The sequence below is a fragment of the Arvicanthis niloticus genome, chromosome 5 (genome assembly GCF_011762505.2).
Source record: "Arvicanthis niloticus isolate mArvNil1 chromosome 5, mArvNil1.pat.X, whole genome shotgun sequence".
NCBI classification, from domain to species: domain Eukaryota; kingdom Metazoa; phylum Chordata; class Mammalia; order Rodentia; family Muridae; genus Arvicanthis; species Arvicanthis niloticus.
The window spans coordinates 95,799,829-95,824,043 of record NC_047662.1 but is presented as its reverse complement, the minus strand read 5'-3'; the positions used below and the strand labels follow the sequence as shown (position 1 = coordinate 95,824,043).

The window sequence follows — 24,215 nt, the reverse complement described above, 5'->3', positions numbered from 1 at the left end:
ATCCTTTCTCTAGGAAGCGGGGTTTCGACTCTCAAATTGGATTATATGCCAATCTCAGGGTGTTCCCATGCTCTTCCATAAATCGCCCCTCTCCCTGTTTCTGGCTCAAACATTGTGATTGTCTCCTTCCAGGGCCAATTAGTCAGCCCCAAGGTGTCTCATTAGGTTTATCAGGAGTTCATTACACAGCCAGGGCAGCCTGCAGGAGGTCCATGGAAGCCGGGAGTTTGGCAGGGCTTGGGAGTCTGGAATAGGATTGGCCATTTTCTTTGCCCCTACCCCAACCACCTTTATATTTAGGATTTATCACATTGTGTTGTAACTGTTAATTTTCAGATGTCTCCCCACCCCCACACAGCAAGGGCAGGATTATCGCTTGCCCCAAGAGGCTGCTGTGGTGCCTAGCATGCAAAGAGTGCTCACAAAGGTTTCCTAAAGAAATGACTGCTCTCCATGAGTCAAGCTTTATTACTGAGGACAAAAACCAACTTATGGAGAAGGCACTGCCCCTGGCTTAAACAATAACAACAAAGAAAAAAAAAAAAACCCAACCCTGAGCTCCCCTCCCCACCCCCCCCACCCCCCCCCTCCCAATCTTTTTGTTTAAGTTACTTTGGGTTTTCTATTATTTGGAGCTGAAAACATTCTTTCAAACCATAAGAAACAGTAGTCACAGGCAGGATCCCTGACAGGTTTTTGTTCAAAAACATCCATTCCACATGTCTGGGCTAACTTCCCTTCTCTCTCTCTCTCTCTCTCTCTCTCTCTCTCTCTCTCTCTCTCTCTGTATGTATGTACTCAGACCCTCATGCTTATACCACAAACCCTTCTGACACCTAGCCCAGGCTTCCCTACTCTTTGATTTCTGACTTGTTTGGGGGAACTGGCCTTGGCTGGTGGGATGTTATTAGTGTGGACAAACAGCAGGAGGAAGCTGCTTGCACAGCCTTCAACATTGACAAGTCCTCCCGGAAGCCTCTGCCCTGTCAACCAGAGCCCTAGTGTTCATTCTGCTGGAGTGACCCCAGAGTTCAGCCTGTGCAAGAGAAGGAGAACCAGGCCCTGCTGGGTCTGAAGTCCAAGCAGAGCCATCCAGCCAAGGAACCCTAGATCAGCCAATCGTAGCACAGACCCTATAAGACCTATGAAGAAAGATTGTCTCACAGTGCAGACATTTTATGGTTGTTTGTTAAGGAGCAGTAGTTGATTGATCAGGGGTTAGGTCAGGGTTTCTAACCTTGGCAGTGCATCTGAGTTATTTAGAGAACTTTAAAAGAAATAGATACTAAAACTTCCTCCAGACTGTCTGGAGCGGTTTTCAGAAATCTACATTCCTTTTAAACTCTCCGGGTGGATTTTACACAGGAGTTCCACATCTTTTTGTTATCTGTTATTTGGGAATTACAATCACTAACAAGTATGATAGGGTTTCTATGTAACCTCTAAAATTTTCCTTCTTTGACCTCACAATAAAAAGAGAAATCCTTACTGACACCATATGATTAAAGTCAGAGAGATCCTTTCTTCCTGGAGTAGAGTCTCCTTCTCAGAACCTTTTCCAATGTGGACATTTTGGAGAAATCCATGTAGAATTTTTTTTTTTTCCTGATCTGGAGAAAGATCCAGATGAGAATTGTGATTCATGACCTAGGGTTATTTGCTTTCAATTTAAACTAAGGTTGTGTCCTCCTAGTATTTTTGCCTGGGCTATGATTAGCAGGCAAATGGAAACTTAAGGCAGAATACTGGGGCTGGAGGTGAAGGCTGTCCATGGAAGAAGCATGCATGACATCAAGCTTTAGCAGAGAGGTGGCTGGGAGCCTCTGCCATGGCTGAGCAGGAAGGGGCTGGGATCACTCTTGGTTCAGGGCATCAGGAAGTATCAGGCTAACAGCTCAGAGGCTGGAGGCAAACCATAGAGGGTGTTAAGAGATGCAGATCTATTTAGCTAAAGAGCGTGGCAGAAGTGCAACTTAACAGCAAATAGTTTTTAAAATTATGACAACAAAACCTTTTCAACAGAAAAATATGACGCACAAATACCTATTACCCACAATCCTCTTTTCCAGAGTCAGTAGCAATTTAATGGGGTACAGTTGTCTTGCTCTTTCTTTGGGTTGGAATATCTATTAGAAAAGCAAGATTTTCTTTTCTTTAAAGAGTATTTTTTTATTAATGTGTGCTTATATGAGTTTATGTGCTTCAGACCCCCCTGGAACTGGAGTCATAGGCAGTTAGGCGTCACCTGATGTGGTTGCTGAGAACCAAACCCAGGTCTTCTGCAAGAGCAGAAAGAACTCAACCACTGAACCATCCATCTCTCCAGTCTCCAGAATTTTCTTACGTACACTCACCAGTATCCGTGTTTCTATACCAATAATTACTAACCTAATCATTATCAAAAGCTGGACACAAAGATAATCATATTTCTGTCCCCACTGATGACCACGGGGGCCATATCTTACTGTTATACAGAAGCTGTAATGAACATGTTCCTTTATTCATTGTTAGGTATGGTTGGGAAAGTAAATTTAGTGTTTTTCTTCATATTTAGGTTGCCCCTCCCTCCAAAATGTATAAATGAGCTGTGCTAAGTTGTCAATCTTTCTAACTATTTAATAGTCATCCAAAGAGGTAACTTTTCCGTTTAAATATCTTTCCCTTTATTGCTAGTGGCTTTAATTATTTTTTAGAATTAAATTTATTTGTAATGTATATGGGTGTTTTGTTTGATGCATATGCCCACACTGCCTTCTGAGGCCAAAAGAGAGTCTTGGATCCCTTGGAACTATATTTACAGATGGTTGTGAGCTGCTATAAAATCCAACCTGGGGCCTCTGCAAAAGCAGCCTATGCTCTTAGCAGGGCTATCTCTTGCTAGTCTTCAAACCTTTCCAGTGTATCCCTTGCCTGCACTTTTCTTGCTTGTCAGCTTCCTTGTCTTTACTTTTATGTTCAGTGTTTGTCTTGCATTTAGATTGTAGCTTTCTTCGAGTGGGCTTTTTTTGCATATTTCTTAATTTTACAATGAAACTCTAAAATTCCTTCTGAAGTGGGCAACATGACAGACTGAACAAAGCAGAAAATTTCCAAAAATTCGGCCTATGGTCTTACTGCCTGTATAAAGTTATCATCTAGCAAGGTGAGGACTGTAGAGGATGGTCCTGGGCTCCAGACAGCTGGAAGACTCTTGGTCACAACTTCCTGATTTGGGGAAGGCAGAAGACCAGAATGCAAACTCCTTTGTAGGGCTGGAGAGGATACAGGCTAAGAGCTTCCTCTAGGCCTTGGATATAGCAAATCCGCTCTAAATCTTTGCTATTATGCGCGGAAAGGGTAAAGCACTTTAAAGATTCAGCCCAGAGATGTAGTTATCCAGGAACCCGGTGGGTGAGTCTTGGGGATTAAGCCTTTCCCCCTGAGAAGCGCACAGCTGGAGTGAGAACTAGGTACTAATCCCGATCCTGCCCATTTCTTGGGATGTGACTGACCTTGGACAAGTCACCTTTTGCCTTTACCTCCACCTGGAAAACACACGAAAGACCACCTGAACTCCCGCAGGGTTAGAAGGTGCCAGGGAAAGGCTCACAAAGGGCTTCTGAGCCACCGTCCCGGAGCGCTCTCCAGCATCCTCGGCGCCGTCCGGCCAGCCAGAAGGATCGGCGACCCCGGCCCGCGCCCCCGCCCGCCTCAGGAACAATGGCTCCCCGGGAGGGGCGGAGCTCGGCGCCGGGGGTGTGCGCGGGGCGGGGTCGCCGCTCCCTCCCCGCCCGCGGCTCCGTCACGCGCCCCTCACCGGGCGGGCCGGGGTCTTTGTGACGCGGCGGCGACGGCCGCGCGGACACAAAGGGAAGGCGAGCCTGCGAGCTAGAGGCTGCGTCCGTCCCCGCCCCGCGCCCCCCGCGCGCGCCCCAGCTCCGTGTTCCCCACGCGGCGCGCTCCCTGCCCTCGCGCGCCCGCGCCCCTCGCCCGCGCCGGGATCCCCCCAAGCAGGCTGTCCCGAGCGCGGAGGGCCGGGGCCTGGCGGGGATGCTGCGGGGCTGCCCCGGGCGGCGGCACGGCTGCTAGGAGGCGGCGCGGGGCCGGTGTGCCCGGCCTGCCGCTCCCTGAGCTCCCCGCCGTGCGGCCGCGACAGCATGGGCGCCCAGGCGCCGCTCCGGCTGCTGGCCGCGCCCCCGCTCGCCGTCTGCGGCTACACGTCGGTGCTTCTGCTCTTCGCCTTCTGCTTGCCCGGGAGCCGCGCGTCCAACCAGCCCGCGGGCGGCGGCGGGGACTGTCCCGGAGGCAGAGGCAAGAGCATCAACTGCTCAGGTAGGAGCCTCTGGCGCCCGCCTCTGGGGCTCCTCCCTTCCGCCGTTCTGGGCCGCGGGAGGACCCGGTGTGGACTAGGGTACTGAGGAGTCCCGGGGGCCAGGCGGAGGGCAGGACGCGAGTTCGCGGTGCGGGCTTGGGGACCTGGGTTTGGGGATGGGGAGTGGTCGTGTGTGACTCCGTGGGTGTCGAGTGTCCGGGGTTAGGGTGGCCTTGCGGCGTGGTGAGCTGGTGAGGTTCCGCGAGACGGAGCAGTGATCCTGGGTGTGCTCGTGGAAACGCGTGTAAAGTGTTGTGAAGCCTCAAGGGAGGGAGGACGGCTAGGCTTCAAGGGGAGTGTGTGTGCGTGTGTGTGTGTGTGTGTGTGTGTGTGTGTGTGTGTGAGATGGTGAGCTCGGGGACTGAGGATAAGGGCCTGAGGACTGACCATGTGTTTGTTGGTGGGGAGGTTCTTCCTTAGAGTTCCTGGGTCTCAGAGAGGTTTTGCCGGTAAAAGGAAGGAGTGGTTATGTTTGTCCTTTGGGTTCAGGGATGCAGTGGGGGGCCTATACTATCCACAGATCTGTGAATCAGGGCAGCAGAGAGTCCCAGGAGGGCCCAGGAAGTGTTTTGTTGGTTGTGTCTGGACAAAGCCTGGGGCTCAGGTAACCACGCTGGAGTATGTATATAGGGTGAAGAGATGAGAGTCCAGTGGTGAACCCAGTTTGACAGAGGGAGGGAGCTAGGGAGTCATCTTGTGTGGGATTTGGGTATGAAAGGTAATTAGGTCTCAGAGAGTGCCCCTGTGTAGCTAGTGTAACCCCGGGTTAATTAAAGTGGTGTGGAAAGAGAGGCAATAGTGGCGTGTGTGTTTTGCAGGAGGACTTGGAGATTGGCAGCCAGGGGAGCCAGGGAGTAAGTGACCTCTCCCCTCTCTCCAAGGCCGCCTGCCCTCCCACAGCTGTTGGAAACAAAGAGCTTGCTGGGGTTTTAATGGATGACACAGGGGAGGAGGGGACCAGGCAGTAAAGTTCCCCCCATCCTTTCAGAAAGAGTCCCAGAGGAACTAGGGGATTCAGGCCCTGGGGCAAGGAGAGGCTTCCTGGTTCTCTTTGGAGGAGGGTAAGTCGGCTTGCAGCTGGCCCAGAAGACCTAGTGGTCATAAGCCAGCCCTTGCTCACTTGGGCTTTTATCACTTCTCAGCCTAGCATTTGTCCCTTTAACCAGGGTTTGGGGGGGGGGGTGAGAGGGTGGGGGTGCACCTGAGAGTCAGCTTGTGGGGGCCTGCCAGACAACTTTGTACCTGTGAGTTCGTGAAGGGGCTATGTTTATGGGACAGTGATTTAGGCACAAGAGGATTTATGTTGGCTTTTTTTTTTTTTTTTTTTTTTTTTTTTTTTTTTTGGTTTGTGATGAGGGACACCTTTTTTAGTAATTTTCATATGGTATGTTTTATGAGAGGTTTTGAGAACTGATAAAAATGGCATGTCCGTTAAAAGCCTTTCCACCCATAAACTCTCTTCTGTTTTTTCTAATAGTAATTGGAGTGGGATAATGCTTTAGTAAGCCATCACTGTTTATTTAAGAAGATAAACTGTATATCAGAGTGACTTTTTTGGGTAATGAATAATGGTTACCTTTTGTAGGTGACCACACTGTCAAAATATCTTACTGGGTGATGTATTATGGTTATGTGTGTGTATGTATGTATATGTGTGTGTGTTGAGGGTGGAGTTAGCTAACTTCATTTGTCCTTAGCAAAGCATAGCATTTGTGGATGGCTGTTTTTGTATATACTCTTTCTGATTCTGTCCTAGTGCATAGGACAAGTGTTCAGAAAGGACTGGGCACTCACATGGTGTGGGAAGAAGGGGGCTCATCTGGAGGCCATAGCTGTTGCTGCAGAGCTGAAATCTGGGTGCAAGTCAGTTGATTTTTCTTAGTTTCGTCAATTAAAACAGATTTGGATTTAATATCTCAGCCTTCCTTTAGAAAAATTTGTCATTGATAATGAATGCAAATAAATTATAGGTGTACTTTAATTATATTTTATTTTGTTTTATCTGCATGCAGTGCCTACAGAGGCCAGAAGAGGGCAGGAGAAGAAAAATTCCTCAGAAACTGGGCTGTCCATCATGTGGGTGCTGGGAACTGAACTCAGGTCCTCTGTGAGAGCAGCAAGTGCTCCTAATGGCTGAGCCATCTTTCCAGGGCATAAGGATAGATTTTTGTTATAACTCTCTGGGACAAAGAAGGAAAATGCACATTTTAGTTGATGAATTTGAGAACTGTAGTAATCCAGTATGGGTACACGATGCATTTGTGTTAAATACAGTTTGAGATTGTAAGTCCTAGTGTTTCCTTGTGAAGTTATCTCAAGGGTATATCGAGCTTTAGAATCTAAGTGCCATCCTTGACTTCCTTTTGTTATCTTTTGGTTTGCTATTCTAGACGCCTGTGATCTTTAATGGTGTCGGATTCTGCCAGGCTGTGTGTGCTGGGTTACTCAAGAGTTTCGTGGCCTTTGTAAATAGGAAGATGATGAGCCTATGGGGTTTATCAATAGAAATTATTTAGATTATAGAAAGGTTGGGGTTCTGCAGTGTTTTACTGGAAGTTATGTGTTGGTTAATTAGACGTTCAAGCGCTGCATTCTCTTAGTTGAGTTTAGTAGATTTTCAAGCTTTTTGAGTTTGATATTTTCCATCTTTTTCACCAGACTATCCTTAAAAGGTGTAGTTAGAACATCTTGTTAGGCCGCCTCACTCCCCCTTTCTCCATTCTAGTGAAAAAAAAAAAAAAGCCTTCTAGAGCATGCCTTTTATAAGGAATCTAAGTGCACACACTCTCACTCGCTCTCTCTTTCTACACACACACACACACACACACACACACACACACACACACATGCTAGCATGCACAGATTTATCTATTCTCAAAAACTTCAGCTGGGTTGCAAGTTAACCTATAGATGATCTTCAGGTATCTGCAGGTGTTCTCCTTTTTTTCTTTTTTTAAACATGAGGGTGTGTTCTTTAATTTCTGGTCTCCTGGCTCCCTGTCAAGACAGTGTAAATATTTAGCAGTAGTTTTTAAGTATGATCTGAAAGTTTGTTCAGCATCAATGAGCAAACTTGGTTTGCCCAGGAAATGTATGTTGAAGTCAGCTTTGTGGTCTGCAGCCGTTCAGTGTACAAGCTGCTCACTGTAGGTGTTCTTTTTGTCAGAGTCCCAGACTCAGTTTGGACAGCATGTGCCTTTAAGGCAGTGATGCTGAATGGGTCTGTACTGTCCTTTCAGCTCTGGCCAAGGCAGCATCTTCCCCAAGCTGTAAGCCCCTTTCTTCTCTCGTTTATGTAAGCTCTTTTTATTGGTCTCTCTCCACAGTACCCTCCTCATTCTGGACTTTAGGCTTCTGATGTTTTTTGTCTTTGTTTACATTTCTTTATAGTTACTCTTTAAGAATCTAATTTGTGAGGAAGCTTTCTGTTTTTCCAAAGAGAAAACAAATGTGGCAGTTATGTGACTTCTGTGAAGATGAACTGAGACTCCAGAGACTAGCTAACACGAGGTGACTTTTTTTCCCCTACTCCTGACAGGAGCCATCGTCCTTTCTGGTTTTGGGAGCTTTTGGGTTTGAGAAGAACGCATGAAGCTAAATATATGAAACATTTCTGGCTCAGGGACTGTGGTTAAAGAGGTAGGAAAACAGAGCAACAACTGGCATTCAGTGGCAGACATAAGAAGAAGAATTTGAACTGGGTTCCAACATGTCAGAACAGTGAGAAGCAAGCCCTCTAGATGCTATGTGGTGGTAAGAATCTTATAAACGCCAGGCTGACAGGAGAGCCTTGCTAGTGGCACTTCAGAGGGAATAAACAATGAGTTGTCTAGTTAGAGTGGAAAACAGTGGTCGGAACGGTGGTTGAGGTCTCCGACGTGTAAAATATGGTTATTAATTTACTTATCCTGTGTAGTGTAACCTAACATACCAAATATTTAGAGAAATATATGAGAGGCCCTCCCTGCCTTCAGAGACCTTACAGTTGGAGGAGGGGTGATTATTCTGTTACAAATCATGTAATGGAAATTTCTGCCTAGTACATCTGGATCTACCTCTCCCCCCTGTGAATAAGCACTTGCTGACCACTAACACTAATTGTATTAACAGACAGACAAACACACAAACAGTACAGTAAGAACAGTCTAGTAACACAATTGAATATTACCACAAATTCTATAACTGTTCTTCACCCTGAAAAGAAACCTCCTACTGGTGACAGTCATCCGGTCTCCTGAGCCATTGGCTGCTACCACTCTGCACCCTGTGACTGTGCGTTTGCATTCTGCACATACAAGCAAGTGGAACCACACCTTACAAGGTTCACTGTTTCCCATTTCTTTTACTTAATATGGTATTTTCAACATTCACCCATGTATTAGAACTACATTCCCTTTTAGGGTTGAATAATATTTTACAGTATGGATGTGGTGACGTCTTGTGCATCCGTTTCTGTTGTTTTCGTCTCTTGGGTGTACACTGAATGAGTTAGCGGATCACACACTAACTCATGTCTTTTACATTTTGATGAACTGCCAAACTGTGGTCCAAAGCTTCTGTAATCTTTTACGTTCTCACCGGCAATGTGTGAGGGTCTCAGTTTCTCTATGTGCTTCCCAGTGTCTGTCTTTCTGATTACAACCATCTTAGTGGGTGTGAAATTGTGTCAAGGGGGTCTTGATTTGACTTTCCCAAAGATTATAATGACGTTAAACATCTCTTTCATGTAGTTGTTGGTCATTTGTAAACCTTACTGGTGAATGGAAATGTCTCTGTAAATATTCTCCTGGCCTTGATTTGACATCTATGTTAGCCAGTCTCCATCTACACTCAGGAAGGCCCACAACACACAGGTGATAAAACTCCATTAGCTGCATTTTACCTGTGTGCTCTTTACTTTCCCTGCCTACTAAGAATCAGTTCTGTTTGCTCTCAAACTTACTTATACCAATGGCACTTGCGAGTACAATTTAGTAAGCATTCCTCAGATTGAGAAGTACAGACATGAAAAGTTATTTTGTGAAATGCTTAGGAAAGACACGATAAAGGAAAGAGACAGAACGAATGGCCTTTGAATGCATTAGATTTCAGATCAAGATGACAGAAAAGATGGGACAACGCTGACGAGTTTTGAATTCTCTAGGAAACATTACAAGTATTTGGCAGACCTCTGCTTTCCTGAAAGGAGCACAGCCATCACAGGCAATTGGATCATTAGTGTAGTTTATTTAAGAAAATGGGGAACTGTTTTTCCAGAGTCCTATACAAAAAACCAAAAAGGTCTGGGTTTATATACTTAAAATGACTTACACAAACCTGTATCATTTGTCAACAATTTTTACCACCTTTGTTTTTCTTTCTTTTATTGAAGATAGATTTTTTTCATATAATATATTCTGATTACAATTTCCTTTTCCCCTACATCTTTCCAGTTCCTTCCCACCAGTCACTCTTGTGTGCATCAGAAAGGAGGCCATGGTGGTACACGCGCCGTCCCCGTACAGAATGCTTGTAGAAGGTATGCATACAGAGCTAAGGAACAATAGTCCTGATTGGTGGGAATTAGAGTAAGTGGTGCTTGAATCAGATCTTGAGGGATAGTACTGGAGCGTTTGCTGTTGACATTCCTTTTGCCTGGAACCTTCTGGTCCCAGTCATGTAGCTCCTTCAGGTATGTGTTGTAATTCTGCTTTCCAACATGGCTGCCTTCAGGACCTTCAGTCTCTCTCCTCTCTCACCCTGTGGTCCATGCTCTTTTTCTTCCTTTATAAGTTCCATATCAACGGTATTTTTGTTCTAAGCATTGTTCGCTTAGATCACATCATGCCTAGAATGGTACCTGGCATAGTGACCTGTCTATTGTATAGTTATTTATGGGACAGTGTAATGACCAAATAAACAGTGCCTCTGAAGAGAGTTGGGAGAGGTTGTTCTAGGCTTAGAAAAGGCACAGAGATGGGAAACTGAAGGTGGGATTTCAACGGTATCGCCATCATGTGTAATAATTGGCCGATGACGACCAATTTAGGAGACAAACCTGGGCAACTGTGAGGGGTTACCTACGTTAGGGAACCCCCAGGCATTTGTGAGGGGTTATCTTGATTAGATTCATTGAGATGGGAAGACCTGAGAGGGAGGGAGCTGAGCACCAGTCATCCGTCATCGGGTTCTCCACATCCTGACTGGATGTATGTGACTACTATCTGTTAAGTTCTTGCTGCCTGGGCACAATGGAGTGAACCCTTGGATTGTCAGCCAGAGTTAACCCTTCCCTTAAGTTGCACTGTTAGGTATTTTGTTACAGCCACAAGGATAGTAACTAATATGCTGCCCAAGGTTGTGGTGGGGAAGGTCAGGGAAGGGAGAACGGAAGGTAGGCACAGGTTGCCACCATGTCAGCTGTAGGCATTCGAGGACAATGTGGAAGGTTGGCAGTTGTTCTGAGGACATGGAAGTCTCATTAGAAAGTTCACATGGCCTTGTGGTTTTTAGAAAGCAAAGGTTGGAACTGGCCAGGCAGAAATGGAGAATTTGGCAGTATGGTGAGAAGACACCATGGACATTGAGACTCTTGTTCAGCCTATAAGGTGTTTTTAGAAAGTGTCATTGGTTGTTAACCATTGAAGTCTCAAGGCTTCACTTCAAAACCTGGATTTCAGCCTTTTCTAGACTTGAAGACTCTGGTAACTTTGAGCCCTCATTTTCACATAGCCAATGATGAATAAGGTGTGGGCTCCTCACTCCTCTGGTCCTCCAGCAGCTGGCCTGCTTCCTGTGTCTTCCGCTGTAGCCCCTGGATCTCTTGTGGGTTGTGGCACACTTAATGTGGGATGAAGGGCCTGGGGGAGACCTCGGACAGTCCTTTGATTAGGTCACAGGACGGATAGAGATCTGCTTCTGCAATGGTCCGCTTCCCCGCTGCACACCCCCTGCCTGTGTGTGACCATCTGTGTGCATGCTCTGCTCCCTTCACTTTCAGGCTAGCATCCTCTTCTTACTCTCCCAAAGGAAGGGACTGGTCATCAGTGGTCAGTGCAGTGTCTCAGAGAAGCGAGAAGAGCTGCTTCACTCCCTTCCTGTTCTTAATCCTTATTTTGAACCCACCTCCCCTTTGTCTTTGGAACTTACTCTACTATCTGCTTATAACATTTTCCTTAAATTCCCCCATGGTATTTTTATCATACTTATTTCCACAGCAGTTTCTTGATTTTTGTCTTGGCACTTCCTCCTTTTACACTTTGCCTTTTCTTTTTTTCTTTCTAAATTTGTTACATTCATCTTTTAAATAATACTGAGGCATTTATGGTTAGATTCCACTTATGGTTATAAAGTACGTGAACTAAGGTGTCTTAGTTTGCTTAGTGGTTTTGTGTTACGATCTGAGGATGTTCTGTATAGATTTTCTAGGTTTGAGTATATTAAAAGTAGGTGGATATTGACATCGTGATTTGAACAAATTTAATGAAAGATTTACACTCTAGGAAAAAAAGTTCCTCGTCTTCTCATTTTCCATGACAATCCTTATTTTACTAAACTTATAAAAATTCTTAATTTCGGAAGAGAGTCATAGGGGTGCACCGCATTCTCTAGCAGAGGTCTCATAGCTGCTCTCTCTGAGTGTCTGCTCTTTTCTTAGCTGTTCTCCGTTTATCTGTCTCTCGTCTCTTCTTTATGAGCCTAGCTCTACCAAACTGGCTCTTCACAAAGGGAAAGATGTAAGATATTTTTTGAAGATCTGTTTTATTTGTTTGAATGAGTGGGTGTGTATGTACACATGCTTGCAGAGGTGCCCATCAGGTCCAGAAGAGGTGGGGGATCCCCTGGAGCAGGAGTTAGATGCAGTTGTAAGCCTCTGGACATGGGTGTTGGGAGCTGAATTCTGGGCCTCTGGAAAAGCAGCATGTGCTCTTAACCACGGAGCCATTTCTCCAGCTTCCAATTCATTCTTTGTATTTGGTCTGTACATTTAGTGTGTGTGTGTGTGTGTGTGTGTGTGTGTGTGTATGGTGTATAGTATGGATGTGTGTGTTCATATATATAGCCTGTGTGGAGGCCAGCGGTACACATGACATGTCTTCCTCAGTCAATTTCTGCCTAATTTTTGAGAGACTCTGAACCTGGGGATCACTGGTGAAGCTACACTGACTAGGCTAGCGAGATCCAGGGATTCACCCATCTCTGCTTCTCCAGTGCGGGAAATGCAGATATCCACTTCCACAGTGGCTGTTATGGGGGTGCTGGGGTTCTGAACCCAGGCCTTCATGTTTCCAAACACTTTACTGACTAAGCCAGCTCCCCAGCATTCCTATATATTTAATTTTTATTTTGTCATCTGTTAATAAAATATTGAAACCTCCAAATATGGCAGAGGTTTTTCAAGAGGATTTTTTGTTATTTGTCTTAGGAACCATACATTAAACTTTGATAATTTCTTGTACTTTCTGACTTTGTTTATACCTTATATCCCTTCGTAGGGCATTTGAAAGCCTTTTCTCAAGTTGTAATACCCAAGTTTTTCGGAGTTGGGATTTGTTCTCTAGTAGGATATGGATCATTCAGCAACTCCAGGCTTTCAGCTCATTCATAGATGATGTCATCATGTGTGCTGCTCCTCGTCATTTGTGTTTGTGGCGCTGGGGATAGTGACGGGGCCCTGTAGGCACCGTGCTCTGATACTGACTTACGTTCATGAGGCTCGTTCTGTTGCAGCCAAGGCAGTAGAACTTCCCTGTTACGGGGATCACAGTGTATCACTACTATGCCAAAGCTATCTTGTTTTTTTTCTTTTTTTCTTAAATTATATAATGCAATGATTTAAATATAACACAGGTTCTGTAAACATTGTAATCATTTTGCCCCCCCCCAAAAAAAAATAAAAAGAAATTTTATATCTGTTAGTGTTACGGAGTTTTAGGGAAAGAAAAGCTCTGTTTCAGTAAGGAGATGGGCAGAGAGACATTAATCACCTGGAGGCACTGGGAAATGTCACAGAGGTTCAGTGACCTGGTTTTGAGGGGCCAACAGGAACTTTTCTGTTTGGTTGCAAAGGCTGTGATGCCTGAGTGACCCCCATCTTCCACTTCTTCTATTACAACCGGCCTTCTTCACTTAATTTGATATTTGTTGACTCTCATTTTTCCTACATATGTAGATTCTTTAATGAGTTAAAAAATGTAAATTTCTTTTTAAGTTTGATGAGGTGGCGACTTCAACCCATTGAGGCCTTTTAAAATTTGAGGTTAAAAGCCTTGTAACAGAGCTGTTTTTATGTATTACTATTAACTCTGTCATTAGCTTCTCTCCAGAGAGAGATAAGGGATTTACGAACTTGGCGTAGTGTTCTCTTGGATTTTAGAATTATGTGTTTGAGTCATAAGCTCTTTTCAGTCTATATTTTTTTTTGTTGGTTACATAACTTCATATATTGTTAAACTTCATTTCTATTCAAACCTATATATTTTTTAAAATGGTTAATCCCAGCACTCAAGAGGCAGAAGCAGAAGCAGAGAGGCAGAGAGGCAGAGAGGCAGAGAGGCAGAGAGGCAGAGAGGCAGAGAGGCAGAGAGGCAGAGAGGCAGAAGCAGAGAGAGGCAGAGAGGCAGAGAGGCAGAGGCAGAGGCAGAGAGGCAGAGGCAGAGAGGCAGAGGCAGAGGCAGAGGCAGAGGCAGAGAGGCAGAGACAGAGAGGCAGAGGCAGAGAGGCAGAGACAGAGAGGCAGAGGCAGAGAGGCAGAGGCAGAGGCAGAGGCAGAGGCAGAGGCAGAGGCAGAGAGAGGCAGAGAGGCAGAAGCAGAGAGAGAGAGGCAGAGGCAGAGAGGCAGAAGCAGAGAGGCAGAAGCAGAGAGAGGCAGAGAGGCAGAAGCAAAGAGAGGCAGAGAGGCAGAAGCAGAGAGAGGCAGAAGCAGAGAGAGGCAGAGAGGCAGAGGCAGAGGCAGAGGCAGAGGCAGAGGCAGAGAGGCAGAGACAGAGAGGCAGAGAGGCAGAGACAGAGAGGCAGAGGCAGAGAGGCAGAGGCAGAGGCAGAGGCAGAGGCAGAGGCAGAGAGAGGCAGAGAGGCAGAGAGGCAGAAGCAGAGAGAGAGAGGCAGAGGCAGAGAGGCAGAAGCAGAGAGGCAGAAGCAGAGAGAGGCAGAGAGGCAGAAGCAAAGAGAGGCAGAGAGGCAGAAGCAGAGAGAGGCAGAAGCAGAGAGAGGCAGAAGCAGAGAGAGGCAGAGAGGCAGAAGCAGAGAGAGGCAGAGGCAGAGAGGCAGAAGCAGAGAGAGGCAGAGAGGCAGGGAGGCAGGGAGGCAGGGAGGCAGGGAGGCAGGGAGGCAGGGAGACAGGGGCAGGGGGACCTCAACATCTAAAACAGCAAGTTCTGTTTTAGTCGAGGCTACATAGTAAGACTCTGTCTCAAAAAATTTTTTTCCTTTTTAAAGCTGTTAGTACCAAGTTCTCCAGTGCCAATTTCCAGGCTGTTTTTACATTGATTTTTGTCTCTGTGGGTGAGTTCTTGGGTTCTGGCTACCTCCTATTCTACTTGGTGTTACAGACATTAAGGGGTAGAGGTTAAAAATAGAACCAATACCAATATTTGCATGTTCAGATATATTAATTTACTAATTAATTTATTTAATTATATGAGTACACAATAGCTGTCTTCAGACACACCAGAAGAGGGCATTGGACCCCATTACAGATGGATCTGATTACATTACAGTGAACCACTATGTGGTTGTTGGGAATTGAACTCAGGACCTCTGGAAGAGCAGTCAGTGCTCAAATGTTTGAAGTAGGCTGTATATTAAGTACACTAGGAAAATTCTAAAACATGTATGTAAGCAAATGCAGATACAAAGTAAAAATGAGTGTATGACCATGTGCTGTTTTATATCCCGCTTTTCTTTTTGTAATTTTATGGCCAGTTGTTGTCTTCTTTTTAATAATTCATTTATTTATGTGTGTATGAATCTGTGTGTGTGTGTGTGTGTGTTTACAAGGAGGCCAGCAGAGGGTTTCAGATCCTCTCAAGTCAGAGTTACAGATGATTGTGAGCTGCCTGACACGGGTGCTGGAAACTGATCTCTGGTCCCCTGCAGGAGCAGTGAGTGTACTTAACCACTGAGTCATCTCTCCAGCCTACGGCTCTTCTTTCACATACTCTAGTATCTGGGTAACGTTTTATCAATAATTTATTTAATTAATTCCTAACAGATGGATACACAGTTTATTTAATTAATTCCTAACAGATGGGTACTCAGGGTAGTGTTTGAAAAGATGAGCGGGTTTGATGTGGAGGCACATGCAGATGGACCAGCTACTGGGAAGGCTGTTGCTGGAGGATCACTTGAGCCTCAGAATTCCAAGACAGTCCTGGGCAACACAGCTAGACACCGTCAAAACAAAAACAACAAGAAGAATAGATGTGGAAAATGTTTTTTTATGTGTTGCATATTTTGTTTTTCTATCATAATTTCTAGAAATGAAATTGTTTGGTAAAAGGATAAAGACAAGATTTTAATATATATAGCCATGAGAGGATTGCTAGAATGTTCTTGTAGTTGGCTCCATGCTCAGTTTTCTTACTGTTTCCAGCACAGATACTAATAGCAATGAAGTATCTGACACTATCATGACATTTGCATGTCACGTGCTGCTCTAAGGTCCTTCCACATCTTTAATCCTCCACCAACATCTTAAGAGAGGTCCTGTCTCCCTTGTACAGAGCGGTTAATTACTGTGATCACACAGCTGATAAGTGGAAAGTCAGGAGACTGCTGGAGGTGGTATACCAGGCTGGGCCTTAAACACTATGTAATAGTGCATGTTCGTTAGTTGTCTCAAATTCTCATCTTAAGTAGCATGATGGTTTCATCTGATTTACAGAAGGGGTGATATCTTCTTTGCCATGGAAAACCTACAATTCAGTGGATTTTATATACCCGCCCAATGTCATTCCTAAGAACATGTCCAAGAAACCTGAATCATACTGTGGTCATGAACCACCAGTCCCAGTAACCCCAAGAAAGAATTGTAGTTCATATTTCTCTTTCTAGCTTTGTATGTGAGCACACGTTCGTTCATGTGTGACATGGTTCCACTGTGGAGGTCAGAGGACAACCTCAATTGTCCCTCTCCACATCCCACCGTTGTTGAGACCTAGTCCCTTTGCGGGTTTTTCACTGTGCACACCACGTTAGCTGGCCTGTGAGCTTGGGGTTCTCCTGTCTCTACCTCCTATCTCTATCAGAAGAGCTCAGATTACAAAGACCGAGCTATGTATCTGGTTTATGGGTTCTGGGGGTTCCAACTCAGGTCTTCACATGCATGGCAAGTGCGTTTACATAATGAGCCATTTCCCCAGCCCTGGGAAATTCTTTTGTAGGCATTACAAAAGGTTGGATTAGAAAAACTTAGTTATTGTGGTTTTGGTGGCATTGGAAATTTGAACCTGGGGCTTTGTGCTAGCTAGGCAACGACACTACCATTGCATCTGTAGCGGTAGAAATGCACTAGACCACATTTCTAGTCTGCGTGCATATGGGTTGGGGGAGCCTTTAATAAGGCTAATGTATCCTGTCAGGAAATGTGGAGATTTGTCATCATTATTTTTAACAAGCACCATAATAGATTCACTTTATGTATCTGTGAGACGAAAACACACAGGTTTGCCAAGCTAGTGTCAGTACCCTGGAGAACTGAAGTGGGAGGAACCATTGCTGTCCTGCATCCTTGGCCAGAAGCTGATGTTTTCACTTCTCAGCTTGGGATCTCGGTCTGGTCTCTCATCTGAACCTGCAACGTGTCCTCCCTGTCACCTTGCCTGCAGCATCCTGACACAGGCATTTAGTACTGAAGAAGGCAGCAGGGGAAGATGCAGATGTGGAGGTGGAGGACTGATGGGATCAAAGTGTTATTTAGCAAAGCTAGTTTGGCAGTAGCATGCCGAATGGATGGCAGGAATACTGGAGACAGGTAAGCTATGTGGCACAGCACATATGCAGCTTCTTTCATTTAAATACAGCCTAGCGAAGTTGTGGTCATCTCTGCTGTAAGGCATTTTAATATCAATGTAGGCTGCATTTGCATTATGGAATACTTAGTTCATTTTCTCTGCCGCTGTGCCCTGATAGGAGATGGGTACTGTGATAATGTTAATTTAGCAAACACGTTGAAGAAAATTTAATTTCTAGTTCTTCTGATTTGCTAGAGCTTGAAATTCACAGTTACATTTGTTTTTTGATTTACCCTGACTTTCTCTTTTCAGCCTTTGTGTGCCATTAGATGTCATTAGAGGTGCCTCTCAGATGGGTTAGGTGTTGAAGTCATGTCTAGGGAGGGGCCGGTCTTTGTTGTCGCCTACTTGTTCTAGGCATTGCTACTTTGCACAGGCTATCTCACTCAATCAGAAAGGCCAAGCCTGGGAACGTGGCTCCCTCTGATCCTGATCCTGTGCATTACAGTTTTGCTCATGATGTGGCAAACTGCCTCTGGTTTGATTCGAAATCAGGTTGAGACACCCCCGCCCCCAATTAAATAATAATCAATATAGAAAACCGAAAAGAGGAAAAAGTTGCTTGAACTGGCAGAAAACAGTCGCAGTTTCCAAGCTGGTGTTTCCTGTGTGCATATAAAAATATAATTATGTGTATCTATAGCTTTATGTTCTTTTTCATTTAAACATTTGCATAGCCTTTATGAAATATTTGTGTGTTATATAAAATGAATCTTTAAATCGGTATATAATATTCCCTGGCTGTACCACAAATTTTCAGGTGGAGGATATTGTAACTATTTAACCTTTCCATATTTTTAGTTTTCAGCATAGATAAGGGTCTATGGGTTTGCTTAGAGGACAGCTGGGCACATATTCCAGAATATTCTTTGAGGGAATAAAACCACTTGTCAGGGCCCTGTTGTTTGAGTGGCTGTGTTTTTCTAAAAAAGGGTGTTTTCCCCAAATACAAGTTACACGTAGACAGTGGTTATAAAGCTGGTGAAACTGTGTTTCTGAAGATAAGGTAACATGTTTGAATATGCCTTGTGAGGAGTCAGCTGGGGCCAGCGAGGAGTGGCAGCCTGGTGTGGTGACACATACCTTTAATCCCAGCACTCAGGAGGCAGAGGCAGGAGGATTTCTGTGAGTTCTCAAGGCCAGCCTGGTCTAGAAAGTGAGTCCTGGATAGCCAGGGCTACACAGAAAAACAATACCTCAAAAAAACAAAATAGTCAACAACAAAACAAATAATAAAAAAAAGAGCGAGAGAGAAAAAAATAGGGTAATCAAATGAGAAGTGGTTGGGGTTGGAGGATAATAAAGATGATTCTAGAAGTGGAGGGAAACTGTCATCTGCTATAGAAGGGTCAAGGAAAGACTTGGAGGGTCATTGAGATGGGTCAGTGGGTAAAGATGCTTGCTAAGTTTAATGACACAGAAACCTGTATGCTGGTTGTCTTCTGACCTCCTCATGTGTACTGTGGTATGCCCTTCCCCCAAATAAATAAATGCCAGGAAAGGGGAAGACTTTAAAAAAGCTGTCTTATCATTAGAATGAGATTTTGTTGACTTTAAAGCAAATGCCCTTATAGGAAGGGAGAGGCAGTCGGTTACCTGAGAGGTTGAGGAAGCCGCCGCCACTGGACATTAAGGCGTTACAACACGTGGGACCTCTACTCTGAACTTTAGCCTGCTATAACCTTGTATGTAGGGCTCTCTTCTGAAATGGAAAACGTTTCTAGTAATATTTTAGGTTCTTGGAGGTTACTGCTTACAGCAACTGTGTTGCAGGTGTGTCTTACTGCTAACCTGAGGGATGCATGTATCCTCAGGATAGCCGTGAATGTGGCCCAGCATGGTTTATAGATGACATCATGTCGAGGTGCTGAAGGGTTGGACACCCTTGTTAGAGAAGAATAAAGTGCAAAGCCATTGATTTCATTTTCACAGCGGTTTTCAATTGGGAGCGATCTTGTCTCCCCAGGGGACGTTTGGTAAAGTCTGAAGGCATTTTGCTTGTCACAGCTAGGGAGTAGAGGCCAGAAATGTCACTCAACACTGTCATTGCTCAAGACAGCTCAGTGAAGATCAATAATTTTCCCCAAATATCTAGCCCAGATTGAGAAGCCCCAAGTTCTCTGGTCACATTAAGGAATTTAGTCTCTTGGTTCTCCATGAGTGCTAGCCAAACAGGACTTTTTTTCCTGTGTGCTGAAAAGGTGGTAACAAAGCCATATCATCCAGAGAGCTGCTGAGTTCTGGTTTGGACTGTAGCCTGAGCCTCTAGTGAGTGGCGCCAACAATCTGAGCTCTGGCAGTGTTTGTTCCTCCTAAGCAGGGTTTCTGCCCCTCCTGTGCAATGTTTCCCAGCCTTGAAAAACGAATGAAGTTGGAGACAGCTTTTACAATATATGAGAATTGGATGATGGGCAGATTGGCAACCAGAGCAAACTACTTTTTATTTTGAGCCACTCTTCTGAGTGGGTTCTCTCTCTCTCTCTCTCTCTCTCTCTCTGTGTGTGTGTGTGTGTGTGTGTAATATTTTTTTATTTGAGAGCCTTAGTGGCAGCGCATCCATTTTGCTGAGCTTCCATTTTGGGCTCAAAGGAAGGCAGGTGTGTAATCATCTTCATCACTGACAGGTAGCAGAGTGCCCTCTTCTCAAGGACACTCAGAGTCCTGTATTGAGTTTGAGCTAAGTTTTGGTTGGCTTGCTAGTTAGGAAGCACAGAACCCAGAAATCATGGTGCATTTGACAAACTCAGAAATGTATGAGGAAGCACAAAATATGAAAACTGTTTGCTTAAGAATGTTTGTCTTAATACGTTATTGGGATAATATTTAATAGTTTGCGTCTGTGACCTGGCTTATATGAAGAGGGCTTGATTTTTTAAAAAATGTAGTCATTTGCTTATTTTTTTACAACAGTATCTGAAAGGCATGGATGCAGTGTGGTGTGGCCTCATGATTCTTGACACCTGTCTTTCTTTTTGCTGACATCTTGAGCTGATGACTTTCGTTCATCTTTATGTGTGTATGGTGACAGCTCTAACTATAGACAACAGGATCTTCTTAGGGTCTGAAGCTTAGAATTTGAAGTATTTGGAACTGGACCTGCTATAATTTTTTATTGACTAGATATAGAAAAAAAGGCCAATACCAAGGATTCTTGAAAGCTAAATACACTTTTAACGAGGGAAGGAAGGGCAAACAAAAATTGAGAGAGGAGAGCCAAGAACCCAAGACGTTTACAGCCCTAGCTAGAACTCAGACCCATCTTCTGTAGGTGGGTTTGTATATCGGAACAGTAAAAGAACTGTATTGTCTGTCTTAAGTGCAAAATTTTGCTGTGATCTTGGGACCTATTTAAGACAAAGAAAAAAAAAATAATTGTAACCCACAGGTATATAAGCTGTTTTTCCCCTAATCCACGACTTGGTCTTCAGAGTGTTGATTCCTGTAAGAACTGTTGACTCAGTTCTTCTGTTGCTAGCTCTTAGAAGTGGCACACCGTAGACACCCTTGCAGAGGGTGCAAACAGATGACTTGGGGAGGCCAGTGATATACTGCTAGGTAGCTGTCATTAGCATTAGAGTTCTTTGACTTGGTCCAGGAACCCTGCTTTGAAAACTAGGGATAGTGGGTTGCTGGGAAATGGGTCTGTTTGCCAGGACCTACCTCATCATGATGTACAGAGCAAGAGACATCTTGTACTTTTCCTCGAGTTAATCAGCCTCTGCACTGCAGCCAGCCAGAGGTTAGCTTTGGCCTCTGGCTCCTTGAGGTACGTGACCATGACTGTACTGAGATGGTTTTTAAGATGGACATTTGTTTACTGCTTGTATATGTGCATTTGTTATGGCTCTAGTTCCCAATGGGAAGAAAGGAAAATACATCCAGTGATTCTTACCCAGTTCCACTTGACTTAGCACTAACCTGGAAGCCCTGAATGGTTTCTGAGGAAGTTGAATGTGCTGCTTCCAGTGCAGGGCTGACAGTCTCGGGCAGAAAAGAATTTGGTGCTTGACTTTGCTTCCTAAACTTGATCATTTAGAAGTTTTAACAGGAGAGAAAATTCCAATCTCCTTAATTTTGTGTTCATAAGTGTTCCATACCTACCTATTGTATGAAATTCAAGTTACTCTTATAATTCTTTGTAACTAAAATTGTTTTCCTGGAATGAATAATACTGATGATGTAAACTTTATAATTTGTTATCCTTAAAATTGAGTTACTTACCAAAGAGTTTAAACTTCCAAGACACTCACAACATTATCTAATGTTTAGCAAGCCCAAATAGAAAAATTCCATAGATTCATCTTTGGAGATTGTGTTTAAAACCTAGCATTTTGAGATTCTTTTGGGATAAAGTTCCTTTTAGGGATATAGCTTAAGATTCTCTTTGAGGTAGTTTGACAGGAACTTGCTTTTCTATTTTTATTTTTTAAAGAAGATTTATGTATTTGTGTGTGTGTGTGTGTGTGTGTGTGTGTGTGTGTGTGAATATATATGCATGTGTGTCTGTGCTGGTGACTTCTATCAATTTCTAACTATCCGTTTGAGGGTCTTTCCCTAAACTAAGGGTTTACATTTTTCTCAGTAGGCTGAAAGCCAGCAAGCCCTAGAGATCCTCCTGTCTGGGGTTACAGGTGTAGTAAGATGCTGGCTTATGGTGTAGCTGTTGGGATCTGAACTCTGGTCCTCATGTTTGTGTAGCAGGTGCTCTTCATCTTGGGGCCATCTCTCTGGCACCCATAAGTTTTTTTATATTGTCTGTTATACCAGTGAATGAGATGCCATTTGTGCTTTTTATTAATCTGTGTACATTGTGGTGTGTGTGTGTATGGTGTATGCATATGGTTGTGTATGTACACAAAATAATGTTTTTCTCTCTTGCAGAATTAAATCTGAGAGAATCTGACATCAGAGTGTGTGATGAATCTTCGTGTAAATATGGAGGTGTCTGCAAAGAAGATGGAGACGGTTTGAAATGTGCATGCCAGTTTCAGGTGAGAAAACCAAAATTAATTTTACCCCCTCCCCCATTTTATAATCTGACATTCCTTGAATAAAAAGTATGTAGCACCTTGAGCCTTGAAGGAATTCAATGAACAGCCCACTGACTTTTTTCTTGCCAGGTAAAGTCCTCTTATTTGTCTTTTCTGTGGTTCATTTCAGAAATTAAAGAGGATCAATTGACCATGATAGGTGTGCACACGCGTGGGAAAATGTTAGATAGCCAAGTGTCAGCTTTGCCGGGGGAGGCAAAGGGGAGGGGCCTCGGGAGAGACTCTTAGTTAACAGGTTGACATTATTTCCCCCCTTTTTTTAATTATTATTAAATTATAATCTAGCTGTAGATGGCCTCTCAGAACTGGACATGAAGTATAGAAAGAGCTTGTCTGGTTTTCACTTACAGTCTTGCTGCCATTTTGAATAATGAGGTGAGGAAGAGGTTCAGAAACCAGGTATACGGTTTCTAGCTGAGTTAGTGTTTCTGGTAACCCAGTGGACCTGAGGCAAATCTACGTTCTTAAGAATTATTTCCTCACCAGTATCCCATCTGAAGAAAGGCACATTGCATACTTAGAAGGTGTCGTAAGAACACAGAGGGCAAGAACACTTGTGTTTGAAACTTCCTTGAATGCTCTGAGCCATCACGATCTTTATTTCCATTAAAAGGAATAGAGAACTGAATCAAGGTAATGGGCAGGGCTAGCTAAGTACACAGCTACTGACCATCCTCAGGGACGGGTGGCTAGGTACACTGTCATTGACCACCCAGTCAGATTTTAGGGGCAAAGGGACTTTTTATTCATTTATACAGAGCAGTGTTTCTGTGAGACAGGCTCCACAATAGCCACTTTCTTCTGAGCTTGGTTAGCCTTCTTTGGCTGGCTTCACACCCTTGCTGCCCATTGGCTGGGGGATATCAGTTCCTTCTGTGCCTGCCTTTCCATGGGCCTCTTTCATTTCTATGGAGCTGATTTTATAATCTGTTTTCCTATGGTTTTTTTTGTAAGCCCCTGAGATTTTTTTTTTAAGATTACTTTTTAAAAAGTAGCCTTTTCAATGTCCTTCAACAACTAAAGAAAAATATCTTCTCATGATCTGTCTTAAATCATTTGGTTCTTAACCTGTGGCAAAGCGGGAAGAGAAATATAAGCGAGACCAGAAGGTGCTTTTCTAGGTTTGCTGTATGCAGTGTCTTAGGCTGGATGCTAAGGATGGTTAAAGGCAGGTTCGTTGCCTTTCAGGGGCAAACTGCAGAAAGGCTTGCAGCAGGGTTGGTTCCTTCTGCTGAGGAATCTCTCCTTTGATTGCTCTGCTGTCTTCCTATGATATTATGGATCTGTTCATAAAAACCTAAATTATTGGCAGCTTAAAAACAATGACTTGATATGTGCACTAGGCCTTGCTCTCTGCTGTGTAAATCTTAACAGTGATAATCAAATTGCTTGAAAGATGGCTTCTAATTCTGCATGCATTCAGTGCTAATACAAGCTTCTGTGGAGTGATTTAGGCTCATTTTCACAGAAAGTAGAATTGTGGGTAACTGCAAGTTTTGTTAGTTGGTTCATAAAAGCCATTGTCTTGCTAGTTATATAAACAAAGCTGCTCATTAATTATATGCATAGAGAAATTATTAATGCTTCATATTCTCTTAAAACTTAGTGTCTCTGGCTTTCCCCTAATTTTCTTCCTTCCTTGTCAGATTTAGAGTTCTGTAGCCTGTCCTCCTGTGTTTGTATCTGTTCTTACTAGCTCCCCACAGCCTCTTACTCTTACTAGACCTTTGTATTGGAGTTTCCCACAGAAATTAAAACAACAGGGGTACATGCACATACACACACATGACTGTGTGAGAGCAGTGGAGAAAGGGATTAATG

At 44.1% G+C, this 24,215-nt stretch overlaps 1 protein-coding gene across 3 annotated transcripts in view; it reads left to right on the top strand.

Moving 5' to 3' along the window:
- Nucleotides 1-3,762: 3,762 nt before the first annotated feature.
- Tmeff1 (transmembrane protein with EGF like and two follistatin like domains 1) overlaps nt 3,763-24,215 on the top strand; it is a 78,407-nt gene continuing 57,954 nt past the window's right edge. For 2 of the 3 annotated variants that reach the window (XM_034502732.2, XM_034502731.2), the window contains exons 1-2: nt 3,763-4,311; nt 22,225-22,334. In XM_034502732.2, coding sequence (XP_034358623.1) covers nt 4,137-4,311; nt 22,225-22,334 — 285 coding nt within the window. In that variant the 5' untranslated portion in view covers nt 3,763-4,136. Of the gene's footprint in view, nt 4,312-9,797; nt 9,870-22,224; nt 22,335-24,215 lie in introns of those variants that run through there. The other variant, XM_076934992.1, reaches the window with a different exon arrangement.